General features: G+C 48.5%; 1 protein-coding gene across 2 annotated transcripts in view; it reads right to left on the minus strand.

Annotated features, from left to right (window-relative positions):
- The window catches only part of ABHD12 (abhydrolase domain containing 12, lysophospholipase), a 53,470-nt gene that overhangs the window by 12,420 nt on the left and 24,406 nt on the right, over positions 1-16,644 (minus strand). For both annotated transcript variants that reach the window (XM_055544140.1, XM_055544139.1), the window contains exons 2-4: positions 11,035-11,159; positions 3,315-3,420; positions 121-240 (exon numbers count right to left, since the gene is read on the minus strand). In XM_055544140.1, coding sequence (XP_055400115.1) covers positions 121-240; positions 3,315-3,420; positions 11,035-11,159 — 351 coding nt within the window. The remainder of the gene's footprint in view (positions 1-120; positions 241-3,314; positions 3,421-11,034; positions 11,160-16,644) is intronic.

Here is a 16,644-nt window from a genome sequence, read left to right on the forward strand (position 1 = left end):
GTGGGAACAAGGGTTTACAACCACCTCTCCCAAAGCCCAGACGAGCCCTGGCTTTCCCCGAGCTCTTGGGTTGCCCATGCCCAGGTGTGCCCTCTCTCCCTGCAGCGGGCCCCTGCTCACCTGGTGCCCGCGTTCCCATGCAGGTACAGGATGATCGGGTGGCTGGAAGACAGGGCATCCTCGTACCACATCTGGTCCTTCCCCTGGGCATTCTTCCACCAGACAGTGGGGACCGTGTGCCTGGAAGCAGCAGCAGAGGGGAGCAGCAGGTGACACGCCCGCAAGCAGGATGCCCATGGCTCGGGACAACTGAGCAGAGAGCAGGAGGCTGGGGGTGGCAGACCCCACACTGTGAGGGCAGCATCTGGCAGCTGAGAACATTTTCTGACTCGCAGAAGGGCCCCTCTTGGCCCCAGTAGCTTGCCCTGGCAGCAGTGACTCCATCCATAGAAAGGGGAAGCTGTGTGAGAGAAGAACCCTTCTGGCTGGGTCAGAGCACGGAATGGGCACTGAGGCTGTCCCACATCCCCTCACACTCGCCCATGTTTATAAGCTACATGAAACTGCACCCATGAGTACACAGGACAGTACCATCTGTCATACGTGCTAATTCAGTTAACACTGGTCTATACAGGCTGACTGGAAGCCTGGCTGTCCTTAAAGCACCATTTCTAACACAGAGCCTGGCCACAGCCATCATGGCATTAGACTAACCTCTGCAGGAAGCATCACAGGCCCCTGTAGGCAGCCCGGATTCTTGCACACCTGGCCAGGCATGCAGACACTTGGTCTATGTAGCCAAACCCTCCTTCCGAGAGGTGCTCTGGTTACCCTTAACTCAGGACACATCAAAGTCACTGTTCATGACTTTGAACAGTGACTTAAAAACAGTGCATGGCTGATTTCTTCTTCTCCAGGTCTAAGTGCCAGCATCTCATTTCTGATGTGTGTCTCTGACCATTTCACAGGATCGCATTTTGGGTAGTTCTGACCACTGCAATTACCATTCTCCCATAGTTACAAACCTGTGAGACAGAAAGGTGCACTTGGCAGATGCTGGGAGCTGATATGCCTCCAGGAGCCAGCCTACCCGAAACTCGGAGCTCTGAAAAAGGCCCTGGCAGCTCTCCATCCCTGGCCTCCACCCCTGCCAGGCAGAGAAGGAGCTGTTTCCCCAACTCCTTGGCCGTGGGAAGACCTGGCGAGGCACCAGGGAGGGCAGTTGGTGAGCGGAGCGGCTGCCGCCCCAGGGCCCACGCTGCCGTCGGAATGGCACTGGGTGTAGACGTGGGTGGGCAGAGGTGCTCACCTGCACACAGTGGTGGTTGTTCCCGGAGACCCACATGGTCATCACCAACACGACCTTCACGGGTAACTGCCCAGATACCCATCCTGTCACATGACTGCTCTGCTTGAGAAAGAAGCCTGGCTGAACCCACATCTTCAAAGCACAGATCCTAGTAACTGTCAGGAGAGCTGCCAAGTCCCCCAGACAGCTCTGCACAGGACACGCAAGCTTGACTGAAGATGGACACACAGAGCAGCCCACATGCACACACTGGCCCTGAATGCTCCACTGAATCACACCAGAAATGACCACAGACAATCCCTGCTTCAGCCACTCAGAATCAGAGCCTCCTTCTCATTTTTGGGTCTTCACCCAGGACGCCCTGGCCTTGCACAGGGGAGCAGTTCAGAGCATTTCCCTCAGAAGCTCCTCCCGGGCACAACAGTTCTCCTGAGTCCAAGGAGAGACTCAAAGCCACTCCTGAGACAAAGAGACGCCACAATAGGAAAGTCAGAGTCTGTTCTGGTTCCATTGATCGGAAGCACCCACTTGTCCATGGGTGTACTAAATCGTACTATGAAGAAAGGCCAAAAAGTCACAGAGCTTAGATCCAAACCTAATTTATGGCTAAAAAAAGTAAATACTAAGAGAAGAGCAAACGGCACCACCACTTTCAGGGCCTGAAAGAGCTGTGTATGAAAGAGATGCAACCATTTTCAACCCCTGGATGGGCCCTTCTGAAAGGTTGTTGCTGAACCACGAAAAGAAGCCGGGATTCTTGGCCTCCGGAGGAGAAGAATTCAATCCGGGGCCAGAGACGAGGCTTGATCGCTCAGAGCTTTTGTGCAATAGAGTTTTATTAAAGTATAAAAAGGATAGAGAAAGCTTCTGACATAGACATCAGAAGAGGGAAGAAAGAGTACCCCCTTGCTAGTGTTAACAATGGAGTTATATACTCTCCAATTAGTTATTACAAAGAATCAAAAGAATGTCTGGAGGTTGTAAAGACCTCACTAGACCTACTCTTATAATTCACATTTTAAGATAACAGGCTTAGCCAGAAGGCTTTTTCCAGAGACTGTCCTCAAGCAGGATACATTATTGTTATATAATCCTAAGGAATGTAGAGGAAAAAAAGTTTGTCCTTTCTTTCTCCTTGAGAATTCCAGACCCCTCTCTCCTTGGGGACCCCTGGACTTCTTATCAACCTGCCTAGGAAATGACTCTCTCACTTCTCTGAAAGACAGGTGTGGCTCAAGCCTGTGCTCATGATTCCATGATACACAGTCTTTTTTCTGGCTTTCTTTCCCCCTGGAAATATGGCTTTCTGCAAAAACTGCTAGGGGAAGCACGCTGACTGAAACCGCCCACCCTGTCCAGGCGCCATAGTAACCATTCGCATGAGTTATTTTACGACAGGAGGTCCTGGTAAAAAAACACGGAACTAATAAGCCGCCACTAACCAGAAGAGTTCGGGAAAGGTCTAAACCACGTGTCCAACCACCACCCAGAACCCTTCACGCTGGCATCCATCTTGGCTAAGCAATGAGTGGGCCCCCAGGAAGGACTCTCAGTCAGAATGATTGGTCAGAGACAACCCAGAAACTAACCCCATCACCATAAAACCCAGACTGTGAGCCACGTGGCAAAGCAGTCCTCCCGGGTTCCCTTTCAATCAAGTCTCTTGCTTTGTCAGCTCATGAGTCTCCACAGACAATTCATTTCCGAGAGTTAGACAAGAGCCCACTCTTGGGCCCTGGAAGGGGTCCCCTTCCTGCAATAAAAGCAATCTGGTTTACAAACCCTTTGCTGTTTGAAAACCTGAGAACAGAGTTGGTGCTAGTGCTCCATTATCATGGAATCTAGAGGAGATTTTTCCTTTGGAAACAGATAAAGATAAAAATGGACAAGCAACAACAGTTTCAGAGCCCACTGTCAGGACAATACTGGCCACGCCTCACAGGCCCTGCTGCCTCGAGGCCACACTGCCAACGCCTGGCCCTGTAGTCCTGGGGCCAACACTCACCAGACTCCAATGGTTACGTCTTCCTCTGGCTGGAGGTAGTAATTACAGGTGTGATTCAAACCTTGATCCTGTGGTCTTTTCAAATCAATGAAATAGGGAACCCGCACTGTAGGGGACAAAGAGATGGAAACAGGATTAGGGGGGCTGTTACTTTGCCAACAAAGGTCTGTATAGTCAAAGCTATGGCTTTTCCAGTAGTCATGTATGAATGTGAGAATTGGACTACAAAGAAAGTTGAGTGCAGAAGAATTGATGCTTTTGAACTGTGGCATTTGAGAAGACTCTTGAGAGTCCCTTGGACTGCAAGGAGATCCAACCAGTCCATCCTAAAGGAAATTAGTCCTGAATATTCATTGCAAGGACCGATGCTGAAGCTGAAATTCCAATACTTGGGCCACCTGATGCGAAGAACTGACTCATTGGAAAAGACCCTCATGCGGGGAAAGATTGAAGGCAGGAGGAGAAGGGGATGACAGAGGATGAGATGGTTGGATGGCATCACTGACTCAGTGGACATGAGTTTGCGTAAACTCCGGGAGTTGGTGATGGACAGGAAGGTCTGGTATGCTGCAGTCCATAGGGTCACAAAGAGTCTGACGTGACTGAGCGACTGAACTGAACTGAACTGAACAGACCACCCTGTACACAGCAGAGCTGATGCTCTCAAATACTTTCTCGAACCCTAATGCCTGGGGCACTGGGCCCTGCAGCCTCAGGAGCTGGTGTGGGCAGGTATATCTACAGATCCTTTGGCAAGGGTGAGGTCCAAGCAGAGACCCATTCAAGGTTGTTCAAGGTGTGAGAGGATACAAAGGATGGAAGGAAAGATCCTTGGGGGCCCTGAGGATTGGCCTGGCCATGAGAGAGACTGGAGAAAAGAAGGCTGAGAACTGAAGGCTGGGGCCAGGGTGCTGGGGGAGGGACTCAAGCCTGGAAAGGTGCTGGAAAGGTGACAGAGGGATGTTTTTTGGACCTGCGGACATGGGCTTGATGACCACCAGAATGTGGGTGTGGCCAGGCGAGGGGGACGCTGAGGTTTCTAGTGCTGCCACTGACTGAGTGAGGCCCAAGATGAAGCGTGGGTGCAGGACATGGAGGAATCCACAGGACCCAGAGCCCAGGGAGAGTGAAGGGAAGTTATGGGGACGAGTCGGCAGCTGCTCATTCAGCCCTGAATTTACAGGGGACCTGCCAATAGGGCAATGGCTGACGGACTGCGGTGTACACACCGATGAGAAGCCCCGGGCCTTCACACAGGGGCAACCGATACCCACAGATCTGGAGGAACCTCTGTGAGTTACAAGTAGGTGAGAAGAGCAGGGAAGGAGGGTAAGATCACTGTGATGCTGCTACGTGATCCCAGGTCATCAGTGAACGAACAGGCCACACCAGCGTCAACACCGAGTGCGGCCTGGAAAACACAGAGACACACGACAGGCCGTGAGTGGGAGTTTAAAGGTGTGCGTGGGGTGCATACCCTTCTTGTATGAAAAAGTGAAAGTGAAAGTCACTCAGTCCTGCCCGACTCTTTGTGATCCCATGGACTATACAGTCCATGGAATTCTCCAGGCCAGTATATCAGAGTGGGTAGCCTTTCCCTTCTCCAGGGGATGTTCCCAACCCGGGGATTGAACCCAGGTCTCCCGCATTGCGGGCAGAATCTTTACCAGCTGGGCCACCAGGGAAGCCCAAGAATCCCTTGTATACCACTGCACTTTTAGTCCTTGAGGTGAACACTATCTTTCAAGTTCTATTTAGTTGAAAAACAAAAACAAAACAACTCAAACCTTGAGATGGGATTTACTCACATAAAATGGCAATTCTCAGAAGGGGTAGGGACAGTGGACAGTGTGGCCATGACTTCCAGCCAGTCTCACCTTCAGTAAGGAAGTCACGCAACTCTGGTTTTCTCTGGTGAAGGCAGTAGTGTCCTTGTGTAACCTACATGGCCACGTGGCACCGGAGCCCAGCATGCCCGCCTGCCACGCTGTTGCCTCCTGAGCCCAACTCCCGCCCCAGGGCCTCTTCATTGGCTGCCCTGAATGCTCTGTCCCCACATACCTGCATTCTAACTCTCAATTCCTCACATGTCCCCATGGCTCAGAAAACGTTCACTGAAGAAATGAAACAGCCAACTGGTGAGGCCATGGGAACACCTACGCTCTCCTTCCCCTGGGGCTGCTTTTGAACCTCCAGCTTCTTTACCCATCTCTTTCCCAAGAAGCAGGCTACATTTTAAAAACTTGAAAACTGACACTCAAAGGAGGTGGCATCTTACTTGCTGGCGCATGTTCCCTATACTCTGAACACCGTCCCCGAAACAGGAGGGTACAACCATGACCACAGCACTTGCTCAAGCATGACTCACATGGGGCAACTCTGGGATCCGCACCCAGGCGACCAGACTCTACACTCTTGACTACTTGATAGGAAGTGCGGACAGTAAACCAGTTCTGATCCTGGTGGACCCTGAATGCTCTCCAATTGGGTCCCCTCAAAGGACAGAAAAGTCCTAACCCCAGCACATCAGAAGGGGACCTCAGCTGGAAATAGGGCCTTCACAGAGATAAATAAACTTAAGTAAGGTCATTTGGTGGACTCGATCTAACACGACTGGTGTCCTTATCAAAAGGGGGAATCTGGACACAGGGACAAAGGGAAGACAACATGAAGTCCCGGGGAGAAAGCAGTCCTGCGATGGAGGCAGGGGCGGCAGTGATGCAGCTACAAGCCAAGGAACACCAGCCACCACCAGAGGCTGGCAAGAGGGAGCCCGGAATTTCGAAGCTCCAGAACTGGGAGAGAATACATTTCTGTGGTTTTAAGCTCCCCCCATCTGTGGTGTTCGTTATGCTGTGAAGGGACCAGTAGGCCTGGAACGGTCTCCCTGGATGCATCTCTTCCAGATGCAGGCGCCCGCTCCTGCCACACCCTGACTGCTCCCGCTGGGCAAGCCAAGGCTGTAGCATCGTGTACGACTGAGGGGAAATGACTGATCAATAAAACTCTGAATATGCCCAATGAGCCCAGATTCAATCAACTCTACCCCCGAGGCTGGAGATTCCATGCCACGGAGGAGACGGTGCTGCCGAGGGCACCGCTGTCGGGTCTGGCGAGTTCTGTCCCAGAAAAGGTGGCCACGTGGTTTAGTGCCACCCCAAAGCTCCAAGGGCTCCCCACCAGTGAAGAGTGTCTTCCAGGGATCGGCAGTTAATCCTGAAAGCTTCCATGGCTGAGAAATCTAGAACCAAGATACTCGATTCTGCTCTAGGACAGGCTCATTCCACAAGGCTCATCCTCCAGTTCACTTCCATTTCTATTTTAGAAATAAGTATGGAGAGGCTTCCCTGGGAGCTCAGTGATGAAGACTCTGCCTGACAATGGAGGAGAGGCGGGTTCCATCCCTGATCGGGGAAGATCCCACATGCCATGGAGCAACTAAGCCCGTGCACCACAACTATTGAGCCTGTGCTCTTTAGACCGTGAGCCACAACTACTGAAGTCCATGTACCTAGAGCCTGTGCTCTGCAGCAAGAGAAGCCAGCACAATGAGAAGCCCGTGCACCACAACCAGAGAGTAGACCCCACTCGCCACAACTGGAGAAAAAGCCTGAGTAGCAACAAAGACCCAGCACAGCCAAAAATAAATAAATAAAGTTAAAAAAAAAAACAAAAAAAAACAAAAAAAAAAAGGGAAAAGGGTGCAGATTAGTGCAGAGGTGTCCCTGTATGCCTCCCAGCTGGCTAACAAGAGGTATCTGGTCAGTGCTGGGGTGAGACAGCCCAGACAGTGGTGGCCAGGCCAGAGGAACCACCTGGCGACTACTGGTAAAAGCCAGTACAACTGCTGCAAGGGAAGGAAATGGGGTCAAGGGGTACAGGGCCCCAGGCTGGCCTGAGGAGGGTCTGGGATCTACCTGGGCTGGAATTTGGCTTGATCCTGTGAGCTTCCATGTGGCCTGAGCCCTCAGCTTGTGACTCTAGGATGCTGGCTGGATCCCACGCTCCCAGCCTCTGCGTCCACAAAGGACAGAGCATTGAGCACGCCAGCAGCCCAAGGTGGCAGGGCAGGAGCTGGCAGGGTGACCCAGCTCCACATCACTGTCAGTTACAAGTGCTGCTGCACAGGGAGGTTGGTGCACAGCCAGTGACCCGGCACATAGGCCCAGGCAGCTTCCAGAGCGAGGCCCTCTGCGGTCCCCTGCTTTCCCAGCTGTCTTATCCACTGAGCATGCTGTCATTTATCAGCAACCACAAATGTCACGGGGGTGATTAAGGAAGGCCTCTGCATAGCCATGCTCGGTAAACAGTGAGAAAATACATGAACGAACAGAAAACAACTGAGTTGGCCATCCTTTAGATGCTGGTAGGGTGGGAGGCCGGAACTCCTGGGCTGCAGGGGACATATCCAACCACCTGAGAACTATAAACACCGTGGCTACACCCTGTCCCAGGCACTGAGTAAAGAGCAAGAGCGAAGAGGTGGGGTGCCAACAAGGGAAGGGCCCTCCCAGCTGGGTTTTATCAAACTCCAGCTGCCTCCATGGACTCTGGGCTCCCAAAGAAGGAAGAGATAAGGAAAGGGATCAGGGGTCACCAGAATGGCTAAGAGGAAGGAAAGAGAGGAGGATGAAGGATGGCCATCCCTTGAAAGCTGTAGTGGACAGGCTGTTGCATTAACAACAAAGTAATTCAGATATTAACTCTAATCTCAAAAAAAAGGCCCAGAGCAGTGTGCAGAGAAGAGCATTTCTACACCAGCCTCTGAATTGAAACACTCCTTCCCGCCAGAAGACAGTTCTGGATTCCAGGGCAAAGACTGCGAGAACCGGCTGGTATCACCCTGACACTGCTGGGGGCTGTGGGTATTGAAAAGCATGTATATTTACGTTTACGTGTACAGACACACACACAAAAGGCCAACAGGAAACAGGCCACAATGTGACAGCAATTTTCTCTCAGCAAGAAAAGTTTCCTTTTCTTCTTCATGCCATTCAGAGCTTTTCAGTTAATCTTTGGTTTTTAAGAAAGTCATCTATTTTTTTGTTTATGAAAAATATATTTAAAGGAGAATAATGCCTTAAATCATAGATGCTATGCTTTGTCTAATGCTTATTTATCTAATTTATAGATTTAGTTTCAGATAGATTTGTTACGAACTTAATACTTTAATCATGTTTCGGAGCTCAAAAGATGGTTCCACTTCCTTCAACGTCCAGATAGAAACCCACAGCTCACGATTCACACCCTGAGAAGAAGGAAGGTGCTCCAGAACACACAGGCCCTCCAGCAGCGTGAAGTGAAACTACCACGTTACTGCCCATGCGACCCCACCTCCACAGGGGAGGGCAGGGGCCCTGACGGCTACGCCCCCACACAGCAGGCAGAGGGAAACAAGCAGGTGGGGACAGGCGCCTCTCTGCGGGGGTGCAGGGCAGCCCTGCCAACCCCTTCTCTTCTGTGCCCCGAGCCTGAACAGGAGATCCAGGAACATCCTGCCATTTCATTAGGAAATCAACAGTGTAAAATGCATGAGGTACATCTAAAGGGACCCCAGTGACGGAGCTGAAGAAAATCAGCTCAACTCAGAGAGCTGCTGGGACCCACAGTGGAGCAGCCCAGAGGGCAGCAGGCCACTGGCTGCCAAGACACCTGCCCAAGGTGCCTGGAGGTGCCCAGAGGCCTGCCCTGTGGGAGAGCTGGGCAGGGCTGACTCCAAGATCTGCTATCAGGAAACGCAGCCTGTGGCCTCATGTTTGCATGTAACCCAGACTCTCTTCCACGAAAGGCTGACTGGATACCTAAGGGACATTATAGTCAGAAAAACAGAACTTTTTTGATTTTAGTATGTTGTGAGCTCTTTCCAAGTTCGGGCTTCTCACAAGCAATGAAAACTCAGAGATGTTTCTGTTAGAAAAATGAAACCTTTCTTAGTGCACTGACATGCGTTTTACACTTACTTTCAGACACCCAAATAAAAACCTCTTTTATATTCATTGCATTTTATTATCCACCTTACTATCTCTGTTCCTAGTCCTCCTCTGGCTCCTCTTGATTTCTTGGCTGCCCCAGGCCGCGCGTGGGATCTTAGTTCCTGGACCAGGGATGGAACCCAGGCCCCTACATTGGAAGTGCAGAGTCTTAACCACCAGGCAGCCAGGGAAGTCCCATCCTGCTCCTCTCTAGAGCACAAATTCCTTTTCAGCAGTGACATCCGCTTTTCTGTGATCAAGTCTACTGCAGACTTAACACCCTAAACTCATATGTCCCAGTGCCCTGCAGAGCCTGCAACACTGGTGTTACTTAAGGGGAGGGGCCGCCCACCCCGCCCCGCTGCCCCAGGCCAGTCATCACACAGGACACCTCAATACCTCCAGTCTGTCCTCTCCTCTCCCCTCCTTCACCAGCTCCCGTGCCACCTCAGAGCACCAGCATGGTTTCCCAAGCCTCTGGTTCCCACACACCCAAGTCCAAACCCACTCTTCGCAAACTGGCACAGCTGCAAGAACACAGAGACCGCTTCACCTGCCCCAAATACTCCCTACACCCAACAGCAAGGCCATCACTCACGGGGCACTGCTGTGTGCCAAGCACCAGGTTCTATCCGCCGACCCCCAACTCTGCAGGAGCGGTCTCTTCCCTCCTGGCCTCATCTTGTGGGTGCAAAAAGATGTTCCTTATAATGATTATTCCCGGCAACTATACACTTTCCACTTCATAAACCAGATACTTCCACCCTTTTTCCTCCCACTTGTCCAAAAGTAAACATATAGCATAAAAAACAAAAACAAAAAAACAACTTTGGAACACACCAGGTCCAAGTTAACTGAAGGGGATTGTAATCTAACCTCTAAACCTCACCTCTAAAGCCAGCATACAATTCCATAGAAACCAAAGCAGCATGCTAGGGTTTTTTAAGGGGAGAAAATAAGATGTAGGGGTGTGTGTGTGTTTTAAAGAAAAAAGACCAGATTTGTGTCTGTGTGTTTTAAAGAAAAAAGACCAGATTATTTTTTCAGTCACTACAATTTCAGTGATCACCTTTTCCAAGGACAGCTAACCTCCTAGACTGCATTACAGACAGATTACCCCCAATATGACAGCTTCAGAAGACTCTACATGTCATCAACACTGGGTATACCACGTGGGTATATCAACGTGGGTAGACCATGTTGGTGAAGGAAGACCCCCAGCCATGCAGCCGTCATCTATGCACACAAATGCCAGCCCTGAGAGAAATGCCCTCGTTACAAACACCCCTTAACTGGGACGGGGCACAGGGAACCTTCTGGACAGTAGAAAGGCTCTGCTTCCTGAAAGTGAATGTTGCTCAGTCGTGTCCAACTCTTTGTGACCCCATGGACTATACAGTCCACGGAATTCCCCAGGCCAGAATACTGGAGTGGGTAGCCTTTCCCTTCTCCAGGGGATCTTCCCAATCCAGGGATCGAACCCAAGTCTCTTGCATTGCGGGTGGATTCTTTACCATCTGAGCCACCAAGGAAGCCCAAGGATACTGGAGTGAGTAGCCTATCCCTTCTCCAGTGGATCTTCCCGACTCAGGAATTGAACCGGTGTCTCCTGCATTGCAGGTAGATTCTTTACCAAGTGAGCCACCAGGGAAACCCTACTTCCTGAGCTGAGTGGTAAAGATATAAATACATAAATCACTATGAACATGAATTCTTACTAAAATTGAAAATGGACACACAGCACTTACCAAAATTCAAGAAAATCAGTTTAGCCTGTATCCCAGGACATAGTTTGATGAGAAACGGAATGGCCACATACAATCCCAGGACAAAGAAGAGTATCTTCCTCAGTCGGAAGCACAGGCCCTTTCGCCTGAAAGAGAAAAGCAGTGCACAGGAATGAGTCCACTACAGTTGAGTAACAGTATCATCAAAAATCACTCACCAAGACCCAAACCTGCTGTGCCCAACAAGATTATCACCGAGGACGAGAGCAGCCTCCCACCTGCATGTGCCTTGTCATTTGCTCAGAACTCTACCAGAAGGGTAAAATTTGTTTCCTGAAAGCCAAAGAAACAGTCCTGCTGATTTCCTATGGGAGCCCTGGGATCCTTCAGAAAGTGCCCAACCTCATGTCAGACTAAGGCTGCAATCTCCCCTCGGGTGAGAGGCTGCCTCTGGGCCTCTGATTCCCCTCCTGCAAGCGGGCATGGGCTCCCCAGCAGAGGAAGCACCTACACACAGAACCTGTCAAACCAGATCCCAGGAGGGGGCAGGGGGCCGAGGACAGGACAGTGGCCACGACTCCATGTTCTCATATTTCTGCCTGCATACCTTCCAGAGGCCCCTGCTCTGGAAGCCTCAGGCCAGGTCATCAGGCCAGGTCTCAAAACCCTCTCTAGCCCAGAGATCCTCAAACTTGGACCATGGGCCTCTCGACAACTGAAAAACTGAGGGCCCAAAAGACCTTCATATGATTTGTGTTTATCACTATTTGTTTTATGAGACATTAAAGAAAAATTTAAATATTATATTAAGTCATTCAATAATAATAAACAACCCATGACAAGTTAATATAATTAACATCTCTTATTTAAAAAGATTAAATTTTCCAAAAGGAAAAATTTTAGTGAGGAGATTTTTACAAATTTCAAGACCAACAGCTTAGCATAAGACAGATGGGTTGCAGTACATGCTTCTGCGTTCACTCTGCTGCAATATGACACATCACGTAGCACCTGAAAAGCTCCCGGAACCCCATGAGAGATCGAAAGGGAAAAAGGCAAACAGTGCTACCACGAAATCTCTCTGACATCAAGGTTCAACTTCAATGGGGCTACTTATATCTGCGCTATTTCAAAAAAGTATTCAAGGTGGTTTAAAAAATATACCTAGAACTCATCAGTTCTAGGTATGTGAACTCATCACATGCAACAATACAGAAGGCTATAAAAGCATCCGGCTAAATTAAATAAGAGAGACACAAAAGACTACACACTCTATAATCCCATTTGTCAAAAATTCCAGAAAAGGCAAAATTACAGAAGACAGGGAAGCCTGGCATACTGAGGCTTAAACGGTCACAGAAAGTTGGATGTGACTAAGTGACTCAACAACAACAATACGCAAAACAGCAGAATAGTAATATCCAGGGCTGGGATAGAGGGAAGAAGAGATTACAAGCGCTATGAGGCAACTCTTGCAGTAAATCAACACTCAGCAAAGTGGACTGATGTAAGTAATACTTCAGTACAGCTGATGACAAATACATGTATTTGACAATGTAATCCTTTCACTCAATCACCTGGCTCATCCTCCAGTTGTTACTGAGCACCAGGTGCTCCTTGGGCAATGGACAATAAGGGCAGAAAAGGATGCATCTGCCTCTGTGCTGTGCTCTCAGCTCAGCAGGGCAGACGAAAGCCTGTGCCAGCACACCTGCACAGGGTGACCTGACCTAGTCCGGGCTGCCAGGGCAGGGCCACTGGTGGAAACACTAAGTCGGGAATATAGGAGTTAGCCAGATGACGCAGGAGAAGTTTAAAAGGGCATCTTGGGACTTCCCCAGTGGTCCAGTGGTTAAGAATTCGCCTTGCAAGAGGGACTGTGGGTTCCATCCCTGGTTGGGGAACTAAAATGCTGTGGAGCAACTAAACCCACGCATGCCAAAACTAGAGTGCCCATATGTTGGCTGCAGCAACTGAGCCCGTGAGCTCTGGAGCACCCACACCACAGCTACTGAGCCTGCACGCCACAAGAAAAGATCCTGCATGATGCAACTAAGACCTGACACAGCCAAAGAAATAAATACATATTAAAAGGACACTTAGAAGTCCATGCGCAGTCTACACTTTCACTAACAAAAGGCATACGATGTGGTGGTTAAACGGAAAGCTGTGGAGTTAAGGTGATCTGGGCCAATATCCAGTCTGCCACTCACTAGCTGTCATACCCCTCTTGAACAAGAAATACGTATATAAATAGAAATTTCAAAAAACTATGTATCTGCAGCAGTAAGGCTATTCTACATTCAAGTCATTTTCTTCTGGATTGAGTTATGATTATTACCATACACATGAATCAAAATGACAAACGTTTCATTTTTGGTAAGTCATTATTAAGCATGGAAAGTAAACTTTTACTGAAAACGCATCTCTAAATGAAATGGATTCCACTACTTTCCCAAATGCATCATGTCTCTCTATATATTACTTATTGATGTAGAAAAGGGAAGGGTTAACATTAATTAAGGCAAGAGGAAAAGGGGATGACAGAGGATGAGATAGTTGGATAATATCACCGACTCAATGGGCATGAGTCTGAGTAAACTCTGGGAGTTGGTGATGGACAGGGAGGCCTGGTGTGCTGTAGTCCATGGGGTCTCAAAGAGTTGGACATGACTGAGCGACTGAACTGAACTGAACTGAATATTAATTCTAGTTCTGTTTTTTTGGTTTTTGAAAAATATAAATATTGAGAACTTATTCACATCAGTAAAAGGGAATGGAAGTTTACTAGCATTACCAATTTTTCAGGGTTATATGCCAAAAATCACACAGTGAAAAATACTCAAGCCCTTTTTCATTTTTGTTGACAGCTAAGAATTCGACACCACTGGACTTGTACCATTTTATGCAGTCATTAGATATTCACTTAGTTTCTCAGCTTTTACCAAGAACTGAGCCCTCTCTTCCTCTGTGCCTTGACTTTGACCTGCTTTAGTAAGAATTCTGTTAAGTCATCCCCCATCTTGGTATCTCATCCACTGACCTGCCTTTGCAAGAGCCCTCCTACCCTTGATATCTCAACTGTTTCCATCCACTGACCTGCTAACTCTACCTTCTGTCTGGAAATCCCAAGCTGTCTCCTCAGAAGGCACTCCAGACAGGACTGCACGCGAGACTGACCTTTCTACTGACTTCTCTGTCCATCCTGCCAGGCCTTTCCCCACCTTCCTACAGGCACTAGAGTTTTAGGACTCTGCCTCCCTGGGGGGGCTGTTAAGGGACTCAGGGACCTCACACAGCCTCTATCTGAGGATGAAAAGGAAAAAATGACACATGGGAAACAAGCTGGGTACTTTACCCCCTCAGCTGAGCTATGGAAACACCCAGACTGCTGCTTGGTATTTTTAAGAAGTCCCTCACCAGAAACTTAGACCATTGCCTCCACAGATTACACATTATGGGAAATGAAAATCTTAAAAGTTAAATATTGTACAAAAGCACTAGCCCTCATCTTGGGCAGGTAATCTTAAATTGTTCCATTTGGCCCAAACTAAATCCAGATAAAAAGACAATTAAAGCAGGGCAAAGACGAGAACCAACTCTTATGTTACCTAAGCTGGTGAGCTTGGTTTGACTACGGTTATGCTGACTGGTGGCTCAGCTGTTAGGACAAGTGCAGTAACGTGTGTGTGTGTGTGTGTGTGTGTGTAACCTACAGTTGATCCTTGAAAAGTGAAGAGCATGGGGTGCCAACCCTCCATGCAATTGAAAATGTGAGTGTAACTCAGAGCTGGTCCTCCATTTTTGCTATTCCACATCTACAGATTCAACTAACTGTGGATCACGTGCTACTGTGGCGCATCTTTGGTGAAAAAAACCAGTCCATGTGCAAGGGGACCCACACTATTCAGACCCTTGTTGTTCAAGGGGCCACAGTATTTGTGATGTTTTCCTAGCCCTGGGTGGTATTACCAAATTAATTTACAAAATCCCTTAAAGGAGCTCTGCTCCAAATGACTTCAAGAGAAATAAGTGCTAAATTAAATATTCCTAAAACTCCCAGACATATAAGAACCCAAATATTTTTCAAGTTCATGTACAAATAAAATCAGTTTAGTAGTGTCACTTTAATAAAAGCAGTTGTCCTCTTGAAATGGAGGGAAGGGGGCAGGGCACAACCTTTAAAAGAATGACAAGGCCATAGGACATGACAAAACTGGTTAGAACCAAGTAGATCCAAGATAGTAGGAGATTCAACTTTCAGTAGACCTTGAGCCTCATTATAGGCTCATTGTAATGCATTAGCCAAATGACACACCAACCAGCACCAGGATACTTCTGTGGCTGACCAACAAGGGCAAAAGTGGGTGGTGGCCCAATTCACGGAAATCCGCACCCCTTCCCTGAAATAACTGGAATAATCCTCCCCTTCACTGTTGTTGTTCAGTTGCTCTGAGTCAGTCCTGTGACTCTGCAACCCCATGGACTGCAGCACACCAGGCCTCCCTGTCCTACACCATCTCCCAGAGTTTGCTCAAAATCGTGTCCATTGAGCCAGTGATGCCATCCAACTATCTCATCCTCTGTCACTCCCTTCTCCTCCTGCCCTCAATCTTTCCCAATATCAGGGTCTTTTCCAATGAGTCAGCTCTTTGCAACAGGTGGCCAAAGTACTGGAGCTTCAGTTTTGTTAGCTTCCCCTCCATTAGCCTATGAGTTTACCCGGCCCACAAAAACCAAATTATATTTTGGGGCCTCTTGATGGCCCACACTCTGAGAAGTGTGTTTCTCTCTAAGTTAAATCACTTCTTACCTATCACTTTGTCTCTCACTGAATTCTTTCTGCAAAGAGACATAAAGAACCAGGGCTTCATTAAGTCCTGACACCAAGTGTGTGATCTCAGGGAAAAGAGAGTGGCTCTTGACTGAGTCTGATTCCCTCACTGGAGTTCAAGTCCCATCTGCAGTGCACATCTTCACCCTGAGTTATTAGCATTAAGTATAACATGAGCACACATTATTTGACAAATAAACCCAGGCAGAATAACAACCTAATATAATCTACTATTAACAGATCTTTAAAATTATAAATTCAACCTAAAAGTACAAGTAGATCTGCAGTGAAATTGCTTGAAATCCATTATTTCATTTATATCAAGCAAAGCAATAAAACAATTAAAAAATGAATTTAACTTCCTAAGGTTTTTTACTTTCTAATTTTTTTGATATCTGCCTAACACATGTGTTATAAAAACAATAAATAGGGAAATAACCTGACAACAGCTCAGTTCAGTCCCTCAGTCATGTCTGACTCTTTGCGACCCCATGAATCGAAGCACGCCAGGCCTCCCTGTCCATCACCAACTCCCGTAGTTCACTCAAACTCAACGTCCATCAAGTCAGTGATGCCATCCAGCCATCTCATCTTCTGTCGTCCCCTTCTCCTCCTGCCTACCCCCAACCCCTCTCAGCATCAGAGTCTTTTCCAGTAAGTCAACTCTTCGCATAAGGTGGCCAAAGTTCTGGAGTTTCAGCTTTAGCATCATTCCTTCCAAAGAAAACCCAGCTGATCTCCTTCAGAATGGACTGGTTGGATCTCCTTGCAGTCCAAGGGACTCTCAAGAGTCTTCC

The sequence above is a fragment of the Bubalus kerabau genome, chromosome 13, assembly GCF_029407905.1.
Source record: "Bubalus kerabau isolate K-KA32 ecotype Philippines breed swamp buffalo chromosome 13, PCC_UOA_SB_1v2, whole genome shotgun sequence".
Classification (NCBI taxonomy): Eukaryota; Metazoa; Chordata; class Mammalia; order Artiodactyla; family Bovidae; genus Bubalus; species Bubalus kerabau.